The 23,383-nt window shown below is 50.6% G+C and overlaps 1 protein-coding gene across 2 annotated transcripts in view; it reads left to right on the forward strand.

Annotated features, from left to right (window-relative positions):
- Nucleotides 1-20,718, forward strand: part of acsf2 (acyl-CoA synthetase family member 2) — a 196,153-nt gene extending 175,435 nt beyond the window's left edge. For both annotated transcript variants that reach the window (XM_070857422.1, XM_070857423.1), the window contains 6 exons: nt 3,730-3,837; nt 5,145-5,296; nt 7,752-7,893; nt 11,999-12,109; nt 14,767-14,835; nt 18,930-20,718. In XM_070857422.1, the coding sequence (XP_070713523.1) occupies nt 3,730-3,837; nt 5,145-5,296; nt 7,752-7,893; nt 11,999-12,109; nt 14,767-14,835; nt 18,930-18,989 (642 nt within the window). In that variant the 3' untranslated portion in view covers nt 18,990-20,718. The remainder of the gene's footprint in view (nt 1-3,729; nt 3,838-5,144; nt 5,297-7,751; nt 7,894-11,998; nt 12,110-14,766; nt 14,836-18,929) is intronic.
- The last annotated feature ends 2,665 nt before the right edge of the window (nt 20,719-23,383 follow it).

Genomic DNA, 23,383 nt, shown 5'->3' on the forward strand with positions numbered 1-23,383 from the left:
CCCCCGGGGCCCTGTGGGACTGGGCCCTTCCCCCGGGGTCCTGTGGGACTGGGCCCTTCCCCCGGGGCCCTGTGGGACTGGGCCCTTCCCCCGGGACCCTGTGGGACTGGGCCCTTCCCCCTGTGCTCTGTGGGACTGGGCCCTTCCCCCGGGGCCCTGTGGGACTGGGCCCTTCCCCCGGGGTCCTGTGGGACTGGGCCCTTCCCCCGGGGCCCTGTGGGACTGGGCCCTTCCCCCAGTGCCCTGTGGGACTGGGCCCTTCCCCCAGGGCCCTGTGGGACTGGGCCCTTCCCCCGGGGCATGCCCTGTGGGAGTGGGCCCTTCCCCCGGGGCATGCCCTGTGGGACTGGGCCCTTCCCCCAGGGCCCTGTGGGACTGGGCCCTTCCCCCGGGGTCCTGTGGGACGGGGCCCTGTGGTACTGGGCCCTTCCCCCGGGGCCCTGTGGGACTGGGCCCTTCCCCCGGGGCCCTGTGGGACTGGGCCCTTCCCCCGGGGCCCTGTGGGACTGGGCCCTTTCCCCGGTGCCCTGTGGGACTGGGCCCTTCCCCCGGGGCCCTGTGGGAGTGGGCCCTTCCCCCGGGGCATGCCCTGTGGGACTGGGCCCTTCCCCCGGGGCATGCCCTGTGGGACTGGGCCCTTCCCCTGGGGTCCTGTGGGACTGGGCCCTTCTCCCGGGGCCCTGTGGGACTGTGCCCTTCCCCCAGGGCCTGCCCTGTGGGACTGGGCCCTTCCCCCGGGGCCCTGTGGGACTGGGCCCTTCCCCCGGGGCCTGCCCTGTGGGACTGGGCCCTTCCCCCGGGGCCCTGTGGGACTGGGCACTTCCCCCGGGGCCCTGTGGGACTGGGCCCTTCCCCCGGGGCCCTGTGGGTCTGGGCCCTTCCCCCGGGGCCCTGTGGGTCTGGGCCCTTCCCCCGATGCCCTCTGGGACTGGGCCCCTCTGTAGTGCCGCAGATATATTTTGTTTCTTATTCAAACGGCCTTATTACCCAAAGGTTTTTTTATTTTCATGGAAGTAATTTAATTAAGGCTAAGTGAGACAACCTTTAAATTGATCCCTACAGATCTGAAACAGCGGGGTTGAACATGCCGAATGCTATCCAGCCCTCTGATTAGAATTCAGAGTAATTGAAAAGGGTAAGGTGATGTAAGGTCAACTGCTCGATTTGCTGAAGTGCAATCAGATTCACAAAGCGGGAGTATCTTTAACGTGAACTCGTCTCAACAGCAGTGAACTAAAATACAGAAACACCCAGAGCGAGTGTATTGGCGCTGGCACACATCGCTGAACTGAAACGGCGCAGATTAACCCTTTAGTGTACTGAATGTCGGTTGGGACTTGCACATTCTGTTCACTGCCAAAAATGATTTGTTTTAGTGATGTTGATGAGGGATAAATATTGGCCTAGGACACTGGGGAGAATTTTTCAAAATAGTGCCATAAGATCTTTTACATACACCTGAGAGAGCAGACAGAGCCTCGGTTTATGTCTCATCTGAAAGACGGCACCTCCGACACTGCGCTGGAGCGTCAGCCTAGAATATGCGCTCAAGGGACTAAGATGCATTGAAGCCCAGGTGTACTACAGGGACACCCCATTTCCCCTGCTCCCCATTCCCAGTTGCCGAATGTCTCCATTCTCAGCCAGTTACTTCATTCATCACGATCAGCTCCTCGGGCTGTCCCTGGCAAGGCCCTGGGGAAAGTGGTGATTGGCCTTCTTCATGAACCGCTGGTTGGATACAACTAAGTTGTTTGCTAGACCACTTCAAAAGGCAGTTAAGAGTCAAACTCATTGGTGTGGGACTGGAGTCACATATAGGCCCAGACCGGGTAAGGACAGCAGGTTTCCTTCCCGAAAGGCCATCAGTGAACCCGTTGGGCTTTTACAACAATCCGACAGCTTATGGTCACTTTCACTGATCCCAGCTTTTAATTGGATTTTAAAAACTGAATTCCAATTCTCAAACCGTCATGGTGGGATTTGAACACACGTTCTCTGGATTACAAAGTTGGTGGATGAGGGAGAGTAGATTCCTAGGTGTCTACTTAGATTTCCAAAAAGATCGAAGCCTCTGATATGAGTGGAAATTGAGCTGGATTGGGAACTGGCTGGCAGGGCGCTGGTAAAGAGCAGTTAGAGCTGGATTAGGATCTGTTTGGAGACCGGTCACCGGTGGTGTCCCGCAGGGATCAGTGTCAGGACCGTTGCTTTTTACTGTTTTTATTAATGATCTGGATTCAGGGCTTGGGGGCTGATCTTCAAATTTGCAGATGATACCAAGATCTGTGTGAGTGCTAGAACTAACTGTAGATGCTTGACTGATTCAGGCAGATCTTAATGTCATCATCATAGGCAATCCCTCGGAATCGAGGAAAACTTGCTTCCACTCTAAAAGTGAGTTCTCAGGTGACTGAACAGTCCAATACAGGAATTACCATCTCTGTCACAGGTGGGACAGACAGTGGTTGAGGGAAGGGGTGGGTGGGACTGGTTTGCCGCACGCTCCTTCCACTGCCTGCGCTTGGTTTCTGCATACTCTCGGCGACGAGACTCGAGGTGCTCAGTGCCTTCCCGGATGCACTTCCTCCACTTAGGGTGGACTTTGGCCAGGGATTCCTAGGTGTCAGTGAGGATGTTGCACTTTATCAGGGAGACTTTTGACACTGTCAACCGCAAGAGACTATGGAGCATCCTCCTCCATTTTGGATGCCCCCAAAAGTTTGTCATCATCCTCCGCCTGCTCCACGACGACATGCAGGCCGTGATCCTGACCAACGGATCTACCACAGACCCAATCCACGTCCGGACCGGGGTCAAGCCGGGCTGCGTCATCGCACCAATGCTCTTCTCGATCTTCCTCGCTGCAATGCTTCATCTCACTCTCAACAAGCTCCCCACTTGAGCACAAAATCCAGGCTGACACTCCAGTCTTTCAGATGAAACGTTAAACTGCTCTCTCAGGTGGGTGTAAAAAATTCCACGGCACTATTTTGCATAAGAGCAGGGGAGTTATCCCCGGCGTCCTGGCCAATATTTATTCCTCAATCAAAACAGATTATCTGGTCATTATCACATTGCTGTTTGTGGGAGCTTGCTGTGCGCAAATTGGCTGCCGCATTTCCCACATTACAACAGTAACTACACTTCAAAAGTACTTCATTGGCTGTAAAGCGCTTTGGAATGACCTTCTTTCACTACACTACCCGCTGGGAATACAGAAAACCCGGACTGTCTGGATTGGGCAAATGTTGACGTCACGATCATTTTCCAACTCCTCACTCCTCACCGAGAGCTCATGGCAGAAATTCAACGGGCTGCTCATAACTTTCCAACTCTTAGTGTTCCCTGCTAACAGTCTGTTATCCGTATCTCCCACTGAGCTGGTGATAGGATGATCCACCCTGGGCGGTGTGAAGGATAGCCCAGTCTCCAAAGGTCCTGGGCTAGACATTTCCGTGGGGGGTTTCTCCCAATTACACCCCCCTCCCTCCCCCCGTAACTTCAGTGTAAGACCAGGCCAAGGCTGGCTTCACCTCCGAGTCCGTTCATTCAATCCGTGTAGTGATGGGCCAGCAAACAGCAGGCCATCGCAGCACATCAGTCTGCCTAAACCCACACCTTCATCGGTAGAAAAAGGCTGTGTTACTGTGAATGACGGGGTACCCTCTGTTTTAACAGGGAGTGTATGTGTTACAGTGAATGACGGGGTGCCCTCTGTTTTAACAGGGAGCCTATGGGACAACAGAGAACAGTCCAGTCACATTTCAGGGATTCCCAATGGATGAAATAACACGAAAACTTGAGACAGTCGGCTATATCGCACCCCACACCGAGGTAAGACTGAGGCTGTTGAATTAGTTGGTTATGGACTGTATATGTTCGTTTGGCATGGCTTCTCTGTTTCCTTCTCTCGCTCACTCCACTTCTCCTCTTTTATCTTCTACCCTTTTATCTCTCTCCCCTGCTCTAATTTCACCTTTATCTTCTCGTTCCTTCCCTTCCCCTTCCCCTTCCCCTTCCCGTTCTTCCCGTTCTCGCTCTCGCTTGCTCTTCCTATTATCACTGTTTCATTCTCTCTCTCCATCTCTCTCTCCTCTATCTTCTCCCTCCCACTTCTCTTTCTCTCCCCTTCTCTTTCTCCTTCTCTCTCTTTTCCACTTATTACTCTCGCTCTCTCTCTCTCTATGTCCTAATTGCTACTTTACTCTCTATGGGGGGAAATCCGGTCGGGCCCCAGTTGGGGTGGTGTCCCGAGGAGGGGGGGGGGCGGTAAATTTTACGCCGGCAAATGGTTTGCGCCTGCTGTGGCAAAATTCATCAGCTGGTCCCCGAGTGTGGGGGCGGGGCGTTAAGGAAGGCGTTACACACCTCTCTCAGGGCGCTAGGCCAGCTGAGCAAAGGGGAAATCCCCCGAGCTAAACAGCCGGCCTCGGAGCGCCGTAACAGAGGCCTCGGGGGGGGCGGGGAGGGGGGGGTACTGAAAACCCCCCCCTTCAAAAACATTCCCAATACATAGCTCGCACCACCACAACATCATTTGCAAAAACGAATTTTAAAAACCAATCACACTGACCCGAGATCGACATTACTTATCTCACTTCAGCCGCTATAACTCGGATTGCCGTGTAGGAGTTCCGAGTAGAGCGCTTTGGGAGTTTCGTGTCACACACTGTGGCCCGCCCAACAGAGCTGGTCAAGTGTGGTCAGTGCTTCGATGCCGGGGATGTTGGCCTGAGTGAGAACACTGACATTGGTGCGTCTGTCCCCCCAGTGGATTTGCAGGATCTTGCGGAGGCAGCGCTGGTGGTACTTCTCCAACGCTTTGAGATGTCTGCTGTATATGGTCCACATCTCTGAGCCATATAGGAGGGCGGGTATTACTACAGTCCTGTAGCTTGGTGCCAGATTTGAGGCCCTGGTCTTCAAACACTCTCTTCCTCAGACGACCGAAGACTGTGCAGGCACACTGGAGGCGGGGTTGGACCTCATCGTCCATGTCGGCCCTTGCTGACAGCGGCGAGCAGCTGTCTCACTCGAAGAAACACATTTGACGCCCGACTGGTTCATTAATGGGAGACTGCAGCGTACTGTTTCTCTGGGCCACGAACCCCTATATCATGGCATTCTAATCTGTGTTACAGGCCAAAATTGTGCATCCGGTCACTGAGGAAATCGTTCCGCTGAACACAGCCGGGGAGCTGTGGATCCGTGGATACTGTGTTATGCTGGGATACTGGAACGACCTGGAAAAGACAAAGGAATGTATCACACCAGAGGGCTGGTACAAAACGGGGTGAGTGAACTCTGCCTAGCTTTCAGTCGGTCTTGGAGGGCCCCTGGATGGCTGAGTGAACAAAGGGACAGCCTGCTGCGATACTGAGCCATTCGGACCAGGAAAGTCCCAGGCTGCGGGCCTGGGCTCGGCCTTGGCCAAACATTGCAAGTGGGCTCAGTTTGTCCAGGCCGGAGAGAAGAGATATCAGCCCGGGTTCCTGCTCCTGTTTGATATCCAGGAACCCGGGCTGGACAGCGCACGTGTGTGTGTGTGGGTCAGGTCAGGGTTAGGCTCAAGGTGCCAACCACAGGCCCAAATTCACTATCCAGGCTTACACATGCGAAGTTGGAACCTGGGCGAGGAAATCTGTCGCCAGCAATAACCAACAGCTGGTGCTGCATTTGACTTGCTGGGGGATCGTGGTTTATCACTTCACACAGAACTGACAATCTCTCAGGGTTCGGGTGACAGTTTTTAAGCCCAAGAGCGGAGTGATGCGTGGTTGAGGTGAACATGGAGAAGCAGCCAGAGCTAGATTAGATAGTCACTCCAAGAAGAGAGTCTTCTAGGTGTAAGATTCAGGGTCACAGGTCACTCACAGATACCCAAAGGAGTTATAAGGCAATTTATTAAGGGAGTGATAGTTCAAATATAGTCAAACACAACACATCAGGATAGACAGCGTAGACATATGACCATGACAAGTAGCTAGTACTAGTCCCGATCGGACAGACGGTTGGTGGCACGAACTGTTCTTCTCTTCACCGTCTGCCCTGAAACACCTTCTGGGTCTTTTATTCTCTATTTAGGGGTGGGCCGGGTGTAGGATACGGACAGGACTATTTAACCGATGATATGTCGGGTTCTTTGTCTCAACTCTGGGGTGAAACCCTTCTCTTCACATCCTCCCAAGGTTGGAGTCAGACAGGCCGTTCCTGGCCTTCAGATGTTTGGAGCTACCTGTTATCAGTTATTTATATTCACGCTGTTCACGTTGCTTTAGCCATTGCACCAGCAAATGAATCTTCAATTCCAACACCAGTCCGAAGAGACTTTTTGGTCTCAAGTTATTTCTTCCAATCCACGATTTCTTACAGTGAGTACAGGCCGCACAAGCATGTGGACACAGCTTCAGTGAATGTGAGCCAGGGAGCAGCAAGTGAATCTGTGTGCAATCCCCGTCTTGTAAATAAAGTGTACATTTGGAATACAGCCTCGAGTCACCATCATAGCAAGCGCCAGAGATAGAAGCACCATCATTTATGATGGTATCCAAACCCCTCAGTTAGACTCCAGCCTGTAACTCAGTCCTGGATAGTTTTCTGTCTCTAGGTATCCATTAATCCTGCTATTGTCATCCAACCCTTTCTTTAGTGACGGCATTGATCTTTGCTGGGTTCCCCCTGCCACACTGCACCCACTGGGCTATACCAGCTGGGCTTCTCCTGCCACACTGCATCCACTGGGCTATACCAGCTGGGTCTCCCTGCCACACTGCACCCACTGGGATATACCAGCTAGGTCCCCCTGCCACACTGCACCCACTGGGCTATACCAGCTGGGCTTCTCCTGCCACACTGCACCCACTGGGCTATACCAGCTGGGTCCCCCTGCCACACTGCACCCACTGGGCTATACCAGCTGGGCTTCTCCTGCCACACTGCACCCACTGGGCTATACCAGCTGGGTCCCCCCTGCCACACTGCACCCACTGGGCTATACCAGCTGGGCTTCTCCTGCCACACTGCACCCACTGGGCTATACCAGCTGGGATCCCCCTGCCATACTGCACCCACTGGGCTATATCAGCTGGGCTTCTCCTGCCACACTGCACCCACTGGGCTATACCAGCTGGGATCCCCCTGCCACACTGCACCCACTGGGCTATACCAGCTGGGCTTCTCCTGCCACACTGCACCCACTGGGCTATACCAGCTTGGATCTCCCTGCCACACTGCACCCACTGGGCTATACCAGCTGGGCTTCTCCTGCCACACTGCACCCACTGGGCTATACCAGCTGGGGTTCTCCTGCCACACTGCACCCACTGGGCTATACCAGCTGGGGTTCTCCTGCCACACTGCACCCACTGGGCTATACCAGCTGGGGTTCTCCTGCCACACTGCACCCACTGGGCTATACCAGCTGGGCTTCTCCTGCCACACTGCACCCACTGGGATATACCAGCTGGGCTTCTCCTGCCATGATACTCCTGTGGGTGCTGGTTTACAGGTGCTGAGGCCAGTTATAGCACCCACACACTCGACATGGCTGAGAGCAGCTAACTTAGCCCTGACCTGGGCCCTCATGCTCCCCTTGGCTCGGTGACATACTGACTTTACCGCGGACGGGGAAGCAGCCGCCATCTGCTGTCGTTCATCGGCCCACAGACAGCCAGTGGTTAAGCAGCAGCTCCCAGTGCTGATGGGCGTGGGAGGAACGCGATGTTAATTCAGTGGTTCTGCACTTGCAGCGACATCGCCATGCTGGACCCGTACGGCTACTGTCAGATCGTTGGCCGCAGCAAAGACATGATCATCCGCGGAGGGGAGAACATCTACCCCATGGAGGTGGAAGCATTTCTCCACACACATCCCAAAATACACGAAGTGCAGGTAAGTGCCGGGAACCTCGGGCTGTGTCGGGGGAGGTGCTGGCAGCAGCTCACGGGATGGGGTCTGACTGTCGCACAGGAGATGTAATATAGTTACGTGGAAAATCTGGGTTAATAAATGACAGCCGGTTAAAGGGAAATCATGTTTGACTAACTTGATTGAGCTCTTCGATGAACTAATAGAGGGTTGATGGGGGCAGTGCGGTTAGTGTTGTATATGTACTTTCAAAAGGCGTTGGATAAAGTACCGCATAATGACTTGCTGGCAGAATTGCCAGCCCAAGAATTTAAAGGGACAGTGGCTACATTGATGCAAGGTTGGCGAAGGGACAGGGAGCAGACAGTGGTGAACGGTTGTTTGTCAGACCGGAGGGCAGTACACAGTTCTGTTCCCCAGGGGTGGGTACTGGGACCACTGCTCTTTGTAACATGTATTGGTAACCTGGACTTGGGTGTAGGGCCAGAATTTCAACAGTTGGAGCTGACGCAAAGCTTGGAAATGCAGTAAGCAGTGAGAATAGTACCAGACTTCAGGAGGACACAGACAGAGACACAGGGCGATTAACTCGCACACACAAGTGTGAAGTGATGCATTTTGAAAGGAAGAATGAGGGGAGGCAATATAAATAAATGGTTCCATTTTTAAAGGGGGTGCAGGAATTGTTACGTTTAGAATAACTGCACAAGATTGTATATCTTAAGCTCAAACTGTTGTGACATTGGTCTCTTTAATGTAACTTCAGAGTGAGGAAGCAGCATGGTAGTCTGCCTTTTATACCTGCTGGCCCGGGGTGTGCAGGTGACCCTTGGGTCTCCCACAGGTGCGCCACCTGGTGGCAAGTCTTACACATTGGTAGAGTTTACATACACAACAGGAAAAGAGAGACCTGGGGGTTCGCGTACACACATCTAGGCTTTATAAACAGAGGCAGAGAGTACAAAAACAAGGAAGTTATGCTAAACCTTTATACAACACTGGTTCGGCCCCAGCTGGAGTATTGTGGCCAATTCTGGGCACCACACTTTAAGAAGGATGTCAAGGCCTGAGAGAGGGTGCAGAGATTTACAAGAATGGTTCCAGGGATGAGGGACTTCAGTTGTGTGGAGAGACCGGAGAAGCTGGGGTTGTTCTCCTGAGAGCAGAGAAGGTTAAGAGAAGATTTAACAGAACTGTTCAAAATAATTAGGGGTTTTGATAGAGTAAATAAGGAAAATCTGTTTCCACTGACAGGAGAGTCAGTAATCATAGAACACAGATTTAAGATAATTGGCGAAAGAACCCGCGGGGAGGTGCGAAGCAGTGTTTTTACACAGAGAACTGTTGTGATGTGGAATGTGGTGAAATCAGACTCAACAGTAACTTACAAAAGCGAATTGGATAAATACTTGAAGGGTAAAAATTTGCAGGGCTTTGGGGAAAGATTGGGGGAGTGGGACTATCTCTTTCATCGAGCCGGCACAGGCATGATGGGCTAAATAGCCTCCTGTGAAGTAGAATTCTATGTTCAACTTGCAGCATAATACCATTCCTAAACTAGCTCAAACACTCTCCCCGCACGCTCTAACAGCCCAGCCTACGTCTAACGCCACACTCAGTCCTTGTCTCTCTGACCCAAACTGGCTTCAAACCCAAACCCAGTGAATGAGAAATCGTCCTCCTCATTTACATATCCCATCAGCTCTGCTGTGTCGCCTGATCACAGCCCTCTGCCTGCTCCGTAAGTACCTTCAAGTGCCCTGCTCTCAGGATCTCACTCATTAACCCCTCACACCCTTGCTACCTCCTCACCTCCAACATCCTCCTTGGACCCTACCTCCTCAAACCTTCCTTCACTCACTCGCCCATTCATCCACTAATGCTTGCCCTTTGAAATATCCAGCTCAGTGCTGGGACCCCAGCTATTTACATATTAATGAGTTGGACGAAGGAATTGAATGTAATATCTCCAAGTTTGCAGATGACACTAAGCTGGGTGGCAGTGTGAGCTGTGAGGAGGATGATAAGAGGCTGCAGGGTGACTTGGACAGGTTAGGTGAGTGGGCAAATGCATGGAAAATGCAGTATAATGTAGATAAATGTGAGGTTATCCACTTTCGTGGCAGAATATTATCTGAATGGCGGCAGATTAGGAAAAGGGGAGGTGCAATGAGACCTGGGTGTCATGGTACATCAAACATTGAAAGTTGGCATACAGGTACAGCAGGCGGTGAAGAAGGCAAATGGTATGTTGGCCTTCATAGCTAGAGGATTTGAGTTTAGGAGCAAGGAGGTCTTACTGCAGTTGTACAGGGCCTTGGTGTGGCCTCACCTGGAATATTGTGTTCAGTTTTGGTCTCCTGATCTGAGGAAGGACATTCTTGCTATTGAGGGAGTGCAGCGAAGGTTCACCAGACTGATTCCCGGGATGGCAGGACTGACATATGAAGAAAGACTGGATCGACTAGGCTAATGTTCACTGGAGTTTAGCAGAATGAGAGGGGATCTCATAGAAACATATAAAATTCTGACGGGATTGGACAGGTTAAATGTAGGAAGAATGTTTCCAATGTTGGGGAAGTCCAGAGCCAGGGGTCACAGTCTAAGGATAAGGGGTAAGCCATTTAGGACTGAGCTGAGGAGAAACTTCTTCACTCAGAGAATTGTGAATCTGTGGAATTCTCTACCGTAGAGAGTTGTTGATGCCAGTTCATTGGATATATTCAAGAGGGAGTTAGATATGGCCCTTTCGGCTAAAGGGATCAAGGGGTATGGAGAGAAAGCAGGAAAGAGGTACTGAGGTGAATGATCAGCCATGATCTTATTGAATGGTGGTGCAGGCTTGAAGGGCCGAATGGCCTACTCCTGCACCTATTTTCTATGTTTCTATGTAACTATCTCGAGATATTTACTTTGTAAAAAGTGCCATATAGTAGCAACTTGTTTTAAATTGGCAATTCCCAGACAGGTAAATATATTGGTGCAATAGTGAGCAATGTTCTGACATTAGAAATAAGGCATATTTTTGGCACAGTGTAGAGGGAGCTTTACTCTGTATCTAACCCGTGCTGTACCTGCCATAGAAACATAGAAACATAGAAAATAGGTGCAGGAGTAGGCCATTCGGCCCTTCTAGCCTGCACCGCCATTCAATGAGTTCATGGCTGAACATGCAACTTCAGTACCCCATTCCTGCTTTCTCACCATACCCCTTGATTCCCCTAGTAGTAAGGACTTCATCTAACTCCTTTTTGAATATATTTAGTGAATTGGCCTCAACAACTTTCTGTGGTAGAGAATTCCACAGGTTCACCACTCTCTGGGTGAAGAAATTCCTCCTCATCTCGGTCCTAAATGGCTTCCCCCTTATCCTTAGACTGTGCCCCCTGGTTCTGGACTTCCCCAACATTGGGAACATTCTTCCTGCATCTAACCTGTCTAACCCCGTCAGAATTTTAAACGTTTCTATGAGGTCCCCTCTCATTCTTCTGAACTCCAGTGAATACAAGCCCAGTTGATCCAGTCTTTCTTGATAGGTCAGTCCCGCCATCCCGGGAATCAGTCTGGTGAACCTTCGCTGCACTCCATCAATAGCAAGAATGTCCTTCCTCAGGTTAGGAGACCAAAACTGTACACAATACTCCAGGTGTGGCCTCACCAAGGCCCTGTACAATTGTAGCAACACCTTCCTGCCCTTGTACTCAAATCCCCTTGCTATGAAGGCCAACATGCCATTTGCTTTCTTAACCGCCTGCTGTACCTGCATGCCAACCTTCAATGATTGGGAGTGTTTGATGGGACAGTGTAGAGGGAGCTTTACTCTGTATCTAACCTGTGCTGTACCTGCCCTGGGAGTGTTTGATGGGACAGTGTAGAGGGAGCTTTACTCTGTATCTAACCTGTGCTGTACCTGCCCTAGGATTGTTTGATGGGACAGTGTAGAGGGAACTATACTGGGAGTAAACCATTCAGCTCGTCTGCCATTGAATTGAATTGAAAATCAACTGCGAGAGTGCTGGTTAGTGTAATAGGCGATGCCAGTGTTGTTGTAGCTCAGTAAATTGGTGGGGACAGGGGGGGGCGCAGGTTGTGACTGTTTTATGGACCTAACTCCAGATTCTGTTTGCAGGTTGTTGGAGTTCATGACGACAAGATGGGCGAGGAGCTGTGTGCCTGTGTGCGAGTGTGGGATGGAATGGAGTGCACAGCGGAGGAGATTAAGGCCTACTGTAAAGGACAGGTGTGTATCATCGCAGTGTGGTGCCCAATGCTGACATACTCACGTAGCAGGTTAACGTGTCGTAGAGAAAGGTCTGTGCGACATCTTTTAGGACTGTGTCTTTACAGTCGACGTAGTGAGCCATTGGGGTGCATTTTGTGAGACAGTTGCCACTGGCAATCTGGTCAGCAGGAGCACTGCTCAGAGAGTTGAGCATGGAAGTCAAGGCATTGAAGATAGATCGTTCCAGATTTTCTGTCCATTAAAATTGATAAGTAGATGATGAAGAGGGCCCTAAATTCCAGATTCTGCGAATGATGTCCCACCCAGTCAGATGCCGCTGGGTCTGAAATCTCACAAATTTACCTCATTGCCTTTCTCAAATTTGAGAAACGGTCCGTTCCCAGTAATGGCAGATGCTGCCTCCTCAGACAGGTTCAGAGTGGTTCAGCATTACCTTCTACCCTTGGGGGTGTGCATCCAAATCAACAAGTGGTCAGCTCTTTGTATCGCTGGTTCTTATCCAACCACCAACAGGCACAGCAGTGACTCCATCTAACAAAGGTAAATGTTTGTGGCACAGGTCAACTAGATCTATCGTGCTGAGCACAGGGACAGGAGGGAACGGGAAGGGGTTTGGTATCATAGAAACATGCAAACATAGAAAAATAGGTGCAGGAGTAGGCCATTCGGCCCTTCGAGCCTGTACCACCATTCAATAAGATCATGGCTGATCATTTCTTCAGTACCCCTTTCCTGCTTTCTCTCCATACCCCTTGATCCCCTTAACCGTAAGAGCCATATCTAATTTCCTCTTGAATATATCCAGTGAACTGGCATCAACAACTCTCTGCGGCAGGGAATTCCACAGGTTAACAACTCTCTGAATGAAGAAGTTTCTCCTTATCTAAGTCCTAAATAGCCTACCCCTTATCCTAAGATTATGTCCCCTGGTTCTGGACTTCCCCAACATCGGGAACATTCTTCCCGCACCTAACCTATCCAGTCCCGTCAGAATCTTACATGTTTTTATGAGCTCCCCTCTCATCCTTCTAAACTCCAGTGAATAAAGACCCAGTTGATCCAGTCTCTCCTCATATGACAGCCCAGCCATCCCTAGAATCAGTCTGGTGAACCTTCGCTGCACTCCCTCAATAGCAAGACGCCTTCCTCAGACTAGGAGACCAAAACTGAACACAATATTCCAGGTGAGGCCTCACTAAGGCCCTGTACAACTGCAGTAAGACCTCCCTGCTTCTATATTCAAATCCCCTAGCTATGAAGGCCAACATACCATTTGCCTTCTTTACCGCCTGCTGTACCTGCATGCCCACTTTCAGTGACTGATGAACCATGACATCCAGGTCTCGTTGCACCTCCCCTTTTCCTAGTCTGCCGCCATTCAGATAATATTCTGCCTTTGTGTTTTTGCCCCCAAAATGGATAACCTCACATTTATCCACATTATACTGCATCTGCCATGCATTTGCCCACTCACCTAACCTGTCCAAGTCACCCTGCATCCTCTTAGCGTCCTTCTCACAGCTCACTCCGCCATCCAGTTTAGTGTCATCTGCAAACTTGGAGATATTACACTCTATTCCTTCATCCAAATCGTTAATGTATATTGTAAATAACTGGGGTCCCAGCACTGAGCCCTGCGGCACTCCACTGGTCACTGCCTGCTATTCTGAAAAGGACCCGTTTATCCCGACTCTCTGCTTCCTGTCTGCCCACCAGTTCCCTATCCACATCAGTATATTACCCCCAATACTATGTGCTTTGATTTTGCACAACAATCTCTTGTGCGGGACCTTGTCAAAAGCCTTCTGAAAGTCCAAATACACCACATCCACTGGTTCTCCCTTGTCCACTCTGCTCGTTACATCCTCAAAAAATTCCAGAAGATTCGTCAAGCATGATTTCCCTTTCATAAACCCATGCTGACTTGGTCCGATCCTGTCACCGCTTTCTAAATGCGCTGCTATTTTGTCCTTCATGATCGATTCCAACATTTTCCCCACTACTGATGTCAAGCTAACCGGTCTATAATTACCCTTTTTTAAAAAGTGGTGTTACATTAGCTACCCTCCAGTCCATAGGAACTGATCCAGAGTCGATAGACTGTTGGAAAATGATCACCAATGCATCCACTATTTCTAGGGCCACTTTCTTGAGCACTCTGGGATGCAGACTTTCAGGCCCCGGGGATTTATCGGCCTTCAATCCCATCAATTTCCCTAACACAATTTCCCGCCTAATAAGGATATCCTTCAGTTCCTCCTTCTTACTAGACTCACTGTCCCCTAGTACCTTCGTAAGGTTATTTGTATCTTCCTTCGTGAAGACAGAACCAAAGTATTGGTTCAATTGGTCTGCCATTTCTTTGTTCCCCATTCTAAATTCACCTGGGACAGTATGGAATGGGAAGGGGTTTGGTATCCCGGGATGGCAGTGAATGGGAAGGGGTTTGCTATCCTGGGATGGCAGTGAATGGGAAGGGGTTTGGTGATGTTTTGTGTGGGAAGGGAATGAGTGAAAAGCCTGAGATTCAGAGTGAGGAGATTTCATCAACGCTCCCCAATCCGACTAGCTCCCCATCACTTGGACTTTAAGGTGTTGGGAAAGAAATCTTTAAGCAGCACATTTGAACTGTGTAATCTCTTTGTCCCAAACAGATCTCCCACTTCAAGATCCCGCGGTATATTGTGTTTGTAAAGGACTTCCCTCTGACTTACACTGGGAAGGTACGTACAATAGCAGTAATCCTCAAAAGACTTCATTAGTTTCTGATAAATGTTAAGGAAAAATACGTATTGATATATAGTTTTATCATTGACGGGATGTGGGCGTCGATGGCAAGGCCAGCATTTATTGCCCATCCCTAATTGCCCTCGAAGGTGGTGGTGAGCCGCCTTCTTGAATACTGAGTGTCTCACTGGGCCACTTCAGGGGGCAGTTAGACAACCACATTGCTGTGGGTCTGGAGTCACATATAGGGCAGACCGTGTAGGATAGAGAATATTCCCACGTGTTCTGGCTCCTACAATCGATGTGGGGGTTCCAAGGCTGATGCTGTGATTTGATTCCATGATGTATTAATGGCAGGACCTAAAAAAATCTTGTATTTTATTTTGCAATGTATTTGCTTCATGGGTTCTTTGCTTAAGAATTCATAGCAACACATTGCTATTAAGAACTAGTTGGTTTATTAGCAAAAGGTTTAATAATCACACATTACCAGTTCATCCACCGGGCTCACAACCACCTGCCTCATCGTGGATCCCCCGAACCCAACTGGCTGGGGTTTTATTGAGTCTTGTGAACATTACGTGACTGGCTCAGCCACTCCCAACTCCACCGCTGGACAAACCTGTTTGAGCCCCAGTCCAGTCAGTCCCGGTGAGTGGAGACGGAAAGCTGGTCTCTCAATACTGGGCTGACCACATCCCCCAAGGGTACTTGTGTACAGTGGTGTGAGTGGCCCTTACACGCTCCATTGTAAACGATAGGTGAGCTTCTTTAGACATGGGACACCGAAGAGAAGGTACTCCGAAGATAAAAACCGTGAGGAAGGCAACAGGAAACTACCTTTTCGAGGGCTCAATTTTCCCAGGTCATTTGCGCCGTTTTTTTGGTGTAGGTATTTAAATCAAAGTTTCCCGCAGGAATCTGCACTGGCGTAACTGAGTTAGTTCCGAATTTTTCTAGGTTAGGTTTTTTTGACGTCATAGTCCCTCATGTCAGTGCTAGTTTTGATCATTTTTCACAGTTTGCCCCCAAAAAATGTTCTGTTGGGTCGGCGTATCTGGCCACTCCCAAAAAGCCTTCTGGTGAGTTAACAGAAAGCAGCGCACATTGAGAAATTGCCGCTGAGAGACGCCATTGTTTTTCATCGAAGTTTTTGGAGGGAGTCAAGAACACTTCAAATATCCATAATAGAGGTGATTTCTCGTGTCATTGCTGTTACTTCTCCCGACAGTCCCGATACCTCATCACCCACCCCACTAATAGTGTCCAGGAGTGATCGGGTAAGGTCAATGCTCTCCGCACTCATTGCCATCATCTGAACCACATCTGTTAGATCCTGCACCTCAGGAGAGCGCTGTCGAGCTCTCCTTCCCCTCCTCACCCTGGGTGTGCCTCGCTGTACCCCACTGGGATCTGCAGCCTGGGACGCTGGGGCCTTGGGTGTTCCTCGCTGCAGCCCACCACTGGGATCCGCAGCCTGGGACGCTGGGGCCTTGGGTGTTCCTCGCTGCAGCCCACCACTGGGATCCGCAGCCTGGGACGCTGGGGCCTTGGGTGTTCCTCGCTGCAGCCCACCACTGGGATCCGCAGCCTGGGACGCTGGGGCCTTGGGTGTTCCTCGCTGCAGCCCACCACTGGGATCCGCAGCCTGGGACGCTGGGGCCTTGGGTGTTCCTCGCTGCAGCCCACCACTGGGATCCGCAGCCTGGGACGCTGGGGCCTTGGGTGTTCCTCGCTGCAGCCCACCACTGGGATCCGCAGCCTGGGACGCTGGGGCCCTGGGTGTTCCTCGCTGCACCCCACTGGGACCCGCAGCTTCGGACGGTAGTAAGCTATGGAATGTCCCACCAACACTCAATCCACTAGTCACGGAAGGGGCTGGCACCTCAATGGGCGGCACCTGCACCTCCTCCAAAGTGAGTACAACAGTGGGGACTTCATCCATCCCCTCCTGCTCCCCCTCACCCCCATGCTCTTGGTCTAGAAGGTGGGATTGGAAGATGTTCTCCTCTTCAGGCTCGTTCTCGTCTGAATCTTCTTCTGCATCGTCAGGGTTGGCCTCACGTTCTGCAAAATATAAGAGAACAGACAAATGGTTAGCAGCAGAGGAGGGGGCAGGGTGGGAGGCAGGAGTAGGCTCACACAGCGCAGGCAGCAGGCTGATTTCAAGGACCACGATGAATGATAGCACATTGCATCAACCGAAGCATAGCTGATGGAGACATCCCCAGGAACTGAAACATGGCTAGCCCGCGCAGTACTTAACATTTATCAAAGCCAGACTGTGGAATTTGCAGGACTTACCCTCTCCCTCGAGTGTGGGCCCAGCTTGTGCAGTGGTGGTTGCTTTTCTCCAGGCAGGACCCATCAAAGCAGCGACCCTCTCTTCCAAGGGTATCAGTGGCTGCAGATTTGCCGGGCCTCCTCCTGTTCGAGTTCTTTCCCTTTTGTTGTGTGCCACCTTCCTCTGCAAAGATGAAAATGCAACTTTTTAGAGAGGGTGACTTTCTGCTGGGTGGGGCATATACAGATGGTCACATTTACAATTGCAATTCCATTGAATAAATGAAAATATTACTTACACTAACTATTTGACCCAAGGTCCTGCCATTTCTTTTTACACTGGCCTCCAGACCTCAGGGTGGTCACCATTGCACAGTAATCTTCTGCAAGTTGGTTCCAGTGTTTCTTCATTTCTTTGGGTGGAACTTTTAGGACCTCTGCTGGTGTCCAGCTGCTGCCATCTGGCCTCAATCACAGTAACTAGTGCCTCCACTTCATCCTGTAAGAAATTCTTGGTCCTTGCACCTTGTTGCATCTTCTGTTGCAGTTGTGATTTTTCCAATGTTCTCACACACACAACTGGCTCTTTAAAAATGGCCGATTGCCAACCCGGAGCTGTACTGCGCATGCACGCCCATTGGGATTACCTCAAAAACGGCCTTTTTTTTTGCGCATGCGCAGAAGGTGCGACATCATTTTTTTGGCGCTGACAGCAGGCTCCACCCCCCATGGCGACTGGACAGGCTGTGCGGCGCCAAATTTGCAAAATGCAGCAGGGAAACTTTGGACAAATATTTTTGGCACATTTCTGGCCTAGAAATACGAGCATAACTCTGGCAAAAACCGGGCTTGGGCAAAATTGAGCCCCTAGTGTGTGGCTCAAGAATCTTGTGTGTCAGACTTGTATTAGGACCTTCACGAGGGACAGAACAGGACAGGGTGGATATTTCTGATAGCTCAGGCAATGAGTCGCTGAACTGTACCTGTAGGTTTGACCAATTGCTGATCTTCTCCCAGGTGCTGGGAGAGATGCTACAACTGGCCTCAGTGCCTCTGGGTGTAATGTTACTGTTTCTCATTGTCCCGTCATTTGCTACACACCATCCCGCCCCTAGCAACCAACTCCCAAACACTCTGTGGGCCCAGTGCTCGAACCATAGCACACTGCCCCACTCTCCTTCAGTGATTTGGTGAGAAGGTGAGTAGGTGGGATTGTGGGATATGGAGAGAGGGTGGGTAGGTGGGGTTGGGGGATATGGGGAGATGGTGGGTAGGTGGGGTTGAGGGATATGGAGAGACGGTGAGTAGGTGGGATTGTGGGATATGGGGAGAAGGTGAGTAGGTGGAATTGTGGGATATGGTGGGTAGGTGGGATTGTGGGATATGGGGAGAAGGTGAGTAGGTAGAATTGTGGGATATGGGGAGAAGGTGGGTAGGTGGAATTGTGGGATATGGTGGGTAGGTGGGATTGTGGGATATGGGGAGAAGGTGAGTAGGTAGAATTGTGGGATATGGGGAGAGGGTGGGTTGGTGCAGTTGGGGATATGGGGAGAAGGTGGGTAGGTGGAATTATGGAATATGGGGAGAAGGTGGGTAGGTGGAATTGTGGAATATGGGGAGAGGGTGGGTTGGTGCGGTTGGGGATATGGGGAGAAGGTGTGTGGGTGGGGTTAATCTATGGAAAAGTGATAGACTTGTTAGGTTTGATGGAATTTTCCTGTTCCTGAAAATATCTCTTGTTCAAATTATTTTGTTTTGTTGCTTTATTATAACAAGGATAAATATTTTTAAATGAAACTTCTTGCAGATTCAAAAATATCAACTGAAGGAGAAAATGGAAGAAGAACTGGGCCTCAGGGCTAAATGAAGAAAGATCGCACCACGTGTCACCCAGGACCCATTCATTCCGAAACTCCTTTCACCGACCCTGGCCCCACAAACACAGGAGCATTGCCCTGATATGAAAACCAGACTTCACCCCGCCCTTAGCCTGCAGGAGGGAGATGGGAGCCATGCCTCGCTTCTGCCTACCCTGAGCCCAGCAGGAAGGAACACTCTCCTTGTTCTGTCCACCCTGTGAACTCTTACTCTGACATCCCTCAGCTATTCGGAACATAGGAATGGGGGAGGCCATTCAGCCCCGCCAGCCTGTTATAAGAACATAAGAAATAGGAGCAGGAGTCGGCCATTTGGCCCCTCGAGCCAGCTCCACCATTCAATAAGATCATGGCTGATCTGATCATGGACTCAGCTCCACTTCCCCGCCCACTCCCCATAACCCTTCACTCCCACCATTGTTCCGCCATTCAATTAGATTTGATCAGTATCTTAACTCCATCTACCTGCCTTGGCACCGTGACCCTTTATACCCTGACCCAAACAAAGTACATCAATCTCAGTTTTGAAATTTTTAATTTGACCTCCAGCCTCAACAGCATTTTGGGGGTGAGCATTCCCGATTCCCACTGCCCTCTGTGTGAGGAAGTGCTTCCTGACATCACCCCTGAACGACCTGGCTGTAATTTGAAGGTCACACCCCCTTGTTCTGGACTCCCCACCAGAGGATATAGCTTCCATCCACCCTATCAAATAACTTATTCATCTTAAACACCTCAATTAGATCACCCCTTCATCTTCGATACACAGGGGAATACCCAGTCTATGCAACCCGTCCTTGTAATTTACCCCTTTGAGCCCCAGTAATTAACTCAACATAAATTCCCCAAGGGGGCGTGACCTTCAAATTACAGCCAGGCCGTTCAGGGGTTGATGTCAGGAAGCACCTCTTCACAGAGGGCAGTGGGAATCGAGAACTCTCTCACCCAAAATGCTGGTGGGATTTGAACTCGCCCAGGCCGCTGGTTTACCAGTGCACGAACATAAACATTATACTAATGTACCCTTTCTACCCCACCCTACCCTATCATAGACCCCGCCCTATCATAGACCCCACTCTATCATAGACCCTACCCTATCATAGACCCTACCCTATCATAGACCCTACCCTATCATAGACCCCACCCTATCATAGACCCTACCCTATCATAGACCCCACCCTATCATCGACCGTACCCTATCATATGCCCCACCCTATCATATGCCCCACCCTATCATAGACCCCACCCTATCATAGACCCTACCCTATCATAGACCCTACCCTATCATAGACCCCACCCTAACATAGACCCTACCCTATCATAGACCCCACCCTATCATAGACCCCACCCTATCATAGACCCTACCCTATCATAGACCCCACCCTATCATAGACCCCACCCTATCATAGACCCCACCCTATCATAGACCCTACCCTAACATAGACCCTACCCTATCATAGACCCCGCCCTATCATAGACCCCACTCTATCATAGACCCCACTCTATCATAGACCCTACCCTATCATAGACCCTACCCTATCATAGACCCTACCCTATCATAGAACCCACCCTATCATAGACCCCACCCTATCATAGACCCTACCATATCATAGACCCCACCCTATCATCGACCGTACCCTATCATATGCCCCACCCTATCATAGACCCCACCCTATCATAGACCCTACCCTATCATAGACCCCACCCTAACATAGACCCTACCCTATCATAGACCCCACCCTATCATAGACCCTACCCTATCATAGACTCCACCCTATCATAGACCCCACCCTATCATAGACCCCACCCTATCATAGACCCCACCCTATCATCGACCCCACCCTATCATCGACCCCACCCTATCATCGACCCCACCCTATCATAGACCCCACCCTATCATAGACCCCACTCTATCATAGACCCTACATTATCATAGACCCCACTCTATCGTAGACCCCACTCTATCGTAGACCCTACCCTATCATGGACCCTACCCTATAATGGACCCTACCCTATCATAGACCCCACCCGATCATAGACCCCACCCGATCATAGACCCCACCCAATCATAGACCCTACCCTATCATAGACCCTACCCTATCATGGACCCTACCCTATCATAGACCCCACACTATCATAGACCCCACCTTATCATAGACCCCACCCTATCATAGACCCCACCCTATCATGGACCCTACCCTATCATAGACCCCACCCTATCATGGACCCTACCCTATCATAGACCCCACCCTATCATAGACCCCACCCTATCATAGACCCCACCCTATCATAGACCCCACACTATCATAGACCCCACCCTATCATAGACCCCACCCTATCATAGACCCCACCCTATCATAGACCCTACCCTATCATAGACCCCACACTATCATAGACCCCACCCTATCATAGACCCTACCCTATCATAGACCCTACCCTATCATAGACCCTACCCTATCATGGACCCTACCCTATCATAGACCCCACACTATCATAGACCCCACCCTATCATAGACCCCACCCTATCATAGACCCCACCCTATCATAGACCCCACCCTATCATAGACCCTACCCTATCATAGACCCTACTCTATCATAGTCCCCACCCTATCATAGACCCCACCCTATCATAGACCCCACCCTATCATAGACCCCACCCTATCATAGACCCCACCCTATCATAGACCCCACCCTATCATAGAGCCTGAATTTGATGAAGACCCCGGCCTGCCCAAGTGCCGCCGAGGTTCGCGACGGTACTTTGGGCAAGGTTTTCATCAACAAGGTCCCTCGAAGGTCGGGGGCAGCAAAAGAGGGATTTACGCCGACAATCTGGGCGGCAGCCGGCAGGAGCTCCCAATCTCGGCAGCAAATACGCTTGCAGTGGGCGGTGAGTGCATCAATTTCGGGCCCATAGACTCTACCCTAACATGAATAGGCCGTGTAATGTATGCCCCTGTGAAGATGCTCACAGGTTTGTGGGGCTGTTGCATTGTGAGTGGCTCAGCCAGTCACGTGATGTTCACAAGACTCAATAAAACCCCAGCCAGTTGGGTTCGGGGGATCCACACTGGGGCAAGGTGGTTGTGAACCTGATGGATGAACTGGTAATGTGTAGTGTAGTGTGATTGTTAAACCTTTGTTCATAAACCAGTGGCGATCTTGTATCGCACAGTATTCAATCACCTCTATCAGGTACAGTTCCTTGGGGTTGTCAGTGGCCCATTGTTCTGACTGACTTAAGCTATAAAACTGTTCCTCCACACTGCTTCTCAAACAATGGCTGACACTTTGCCAGAGCAGACCAGCACATTCCAACTCTGGATATGGAAAAGTGGACAACAATCCTCAACGAGATATCAGGAGACAGAAATGGCTGCTGACAAACGGACTCTGCAGCAGTTTCCCCTTTAAACATCAACCCCAAAAAAAGAAGAAAGAAAGAGACTTGCATTTATATAGCACCTTTCACGACCACCGGACGTCCCAAAGCACTTTACAACCAATGAAGTACTTTTGAAGTATAGACACTGTTGTAATTCAGGAAATGCGGCAGCTAACTCACACACAGCAAGCTCCCACAAACAGTAGTGAGATAATGACCAGTTAATTTGTTTGTGATGTTGATAGAGGGATAAATATTTTCCCAGGACACCAGGGAGAACTCTCCTGCTCTTCTTTCAATACTGCCATTGGATCTTTTATATCTACCTGAGAGAGCAGACGGGGCCTTAACTTAACATCTCATCTGAAAGACGGCATGTCCGACACTGCAGCACTCCCTCAGTACTGCTCCTCTGACCCTGCAGCATTCCCTCAGCACTGCCCCTCCATCAGTGCAGCGCTCCCTCAGCACTGCCCCTCCATCAGTGCAGCGCTTCCTCAGCACTGCCCCTCCGTCAGGATCTGTGTATCAATCGTTACCCAGCTACCCTAACACAGAGCCAGCCCCAGTACTGGGCTGCACCACCAGTCTCCCTCACTCAGCCAAGCCCTGGTCTGGGCCTTGAACCCACAACCTTCTGATCTACCAACTGAGCCACCAGCAGATCAGAAAGATGTGCGTCGCCCAATACGGATCCCCTACCTGTCTCACCAGCTATTTTGTACGAATTCTGAACCTATCAGGCAAGTGTAGAAAACACTTACACGGCAGCAACTCTTTTGTAAAAGTGATCTTTTTTGATTATTATTCGAATACAGAAGCTAGGTCTTAATTCATAGAATCAGAGAATAGTACAGCACAGAAGGAGGCCATTCGGCCCATCGCGTTTTTGCCGGCTCTTTCGAAGAGCACTCCGGTTAGTCCCACTCAATTAGTGCCTTTTATTAACGCCACTCTCTTTGCATGTTCCACGGGTCATGTTGGCCCTGGAGGGACACA

The sequence above is a fragment of the Pristiophorus japonicus genome, chromosome 16, assembly GCF_044704955.1.
Source record: "Pristiophorus japonicus isolate sPriJap1 chromosome 16, sPriJap1.hap1, whole genome shotgun sequence".
NCBI lineage: Eukaryota > Metazoa > Chordata > Chondrichthyes > Pristiophoridae > Pristiophorus > Pristiophorus japonicus.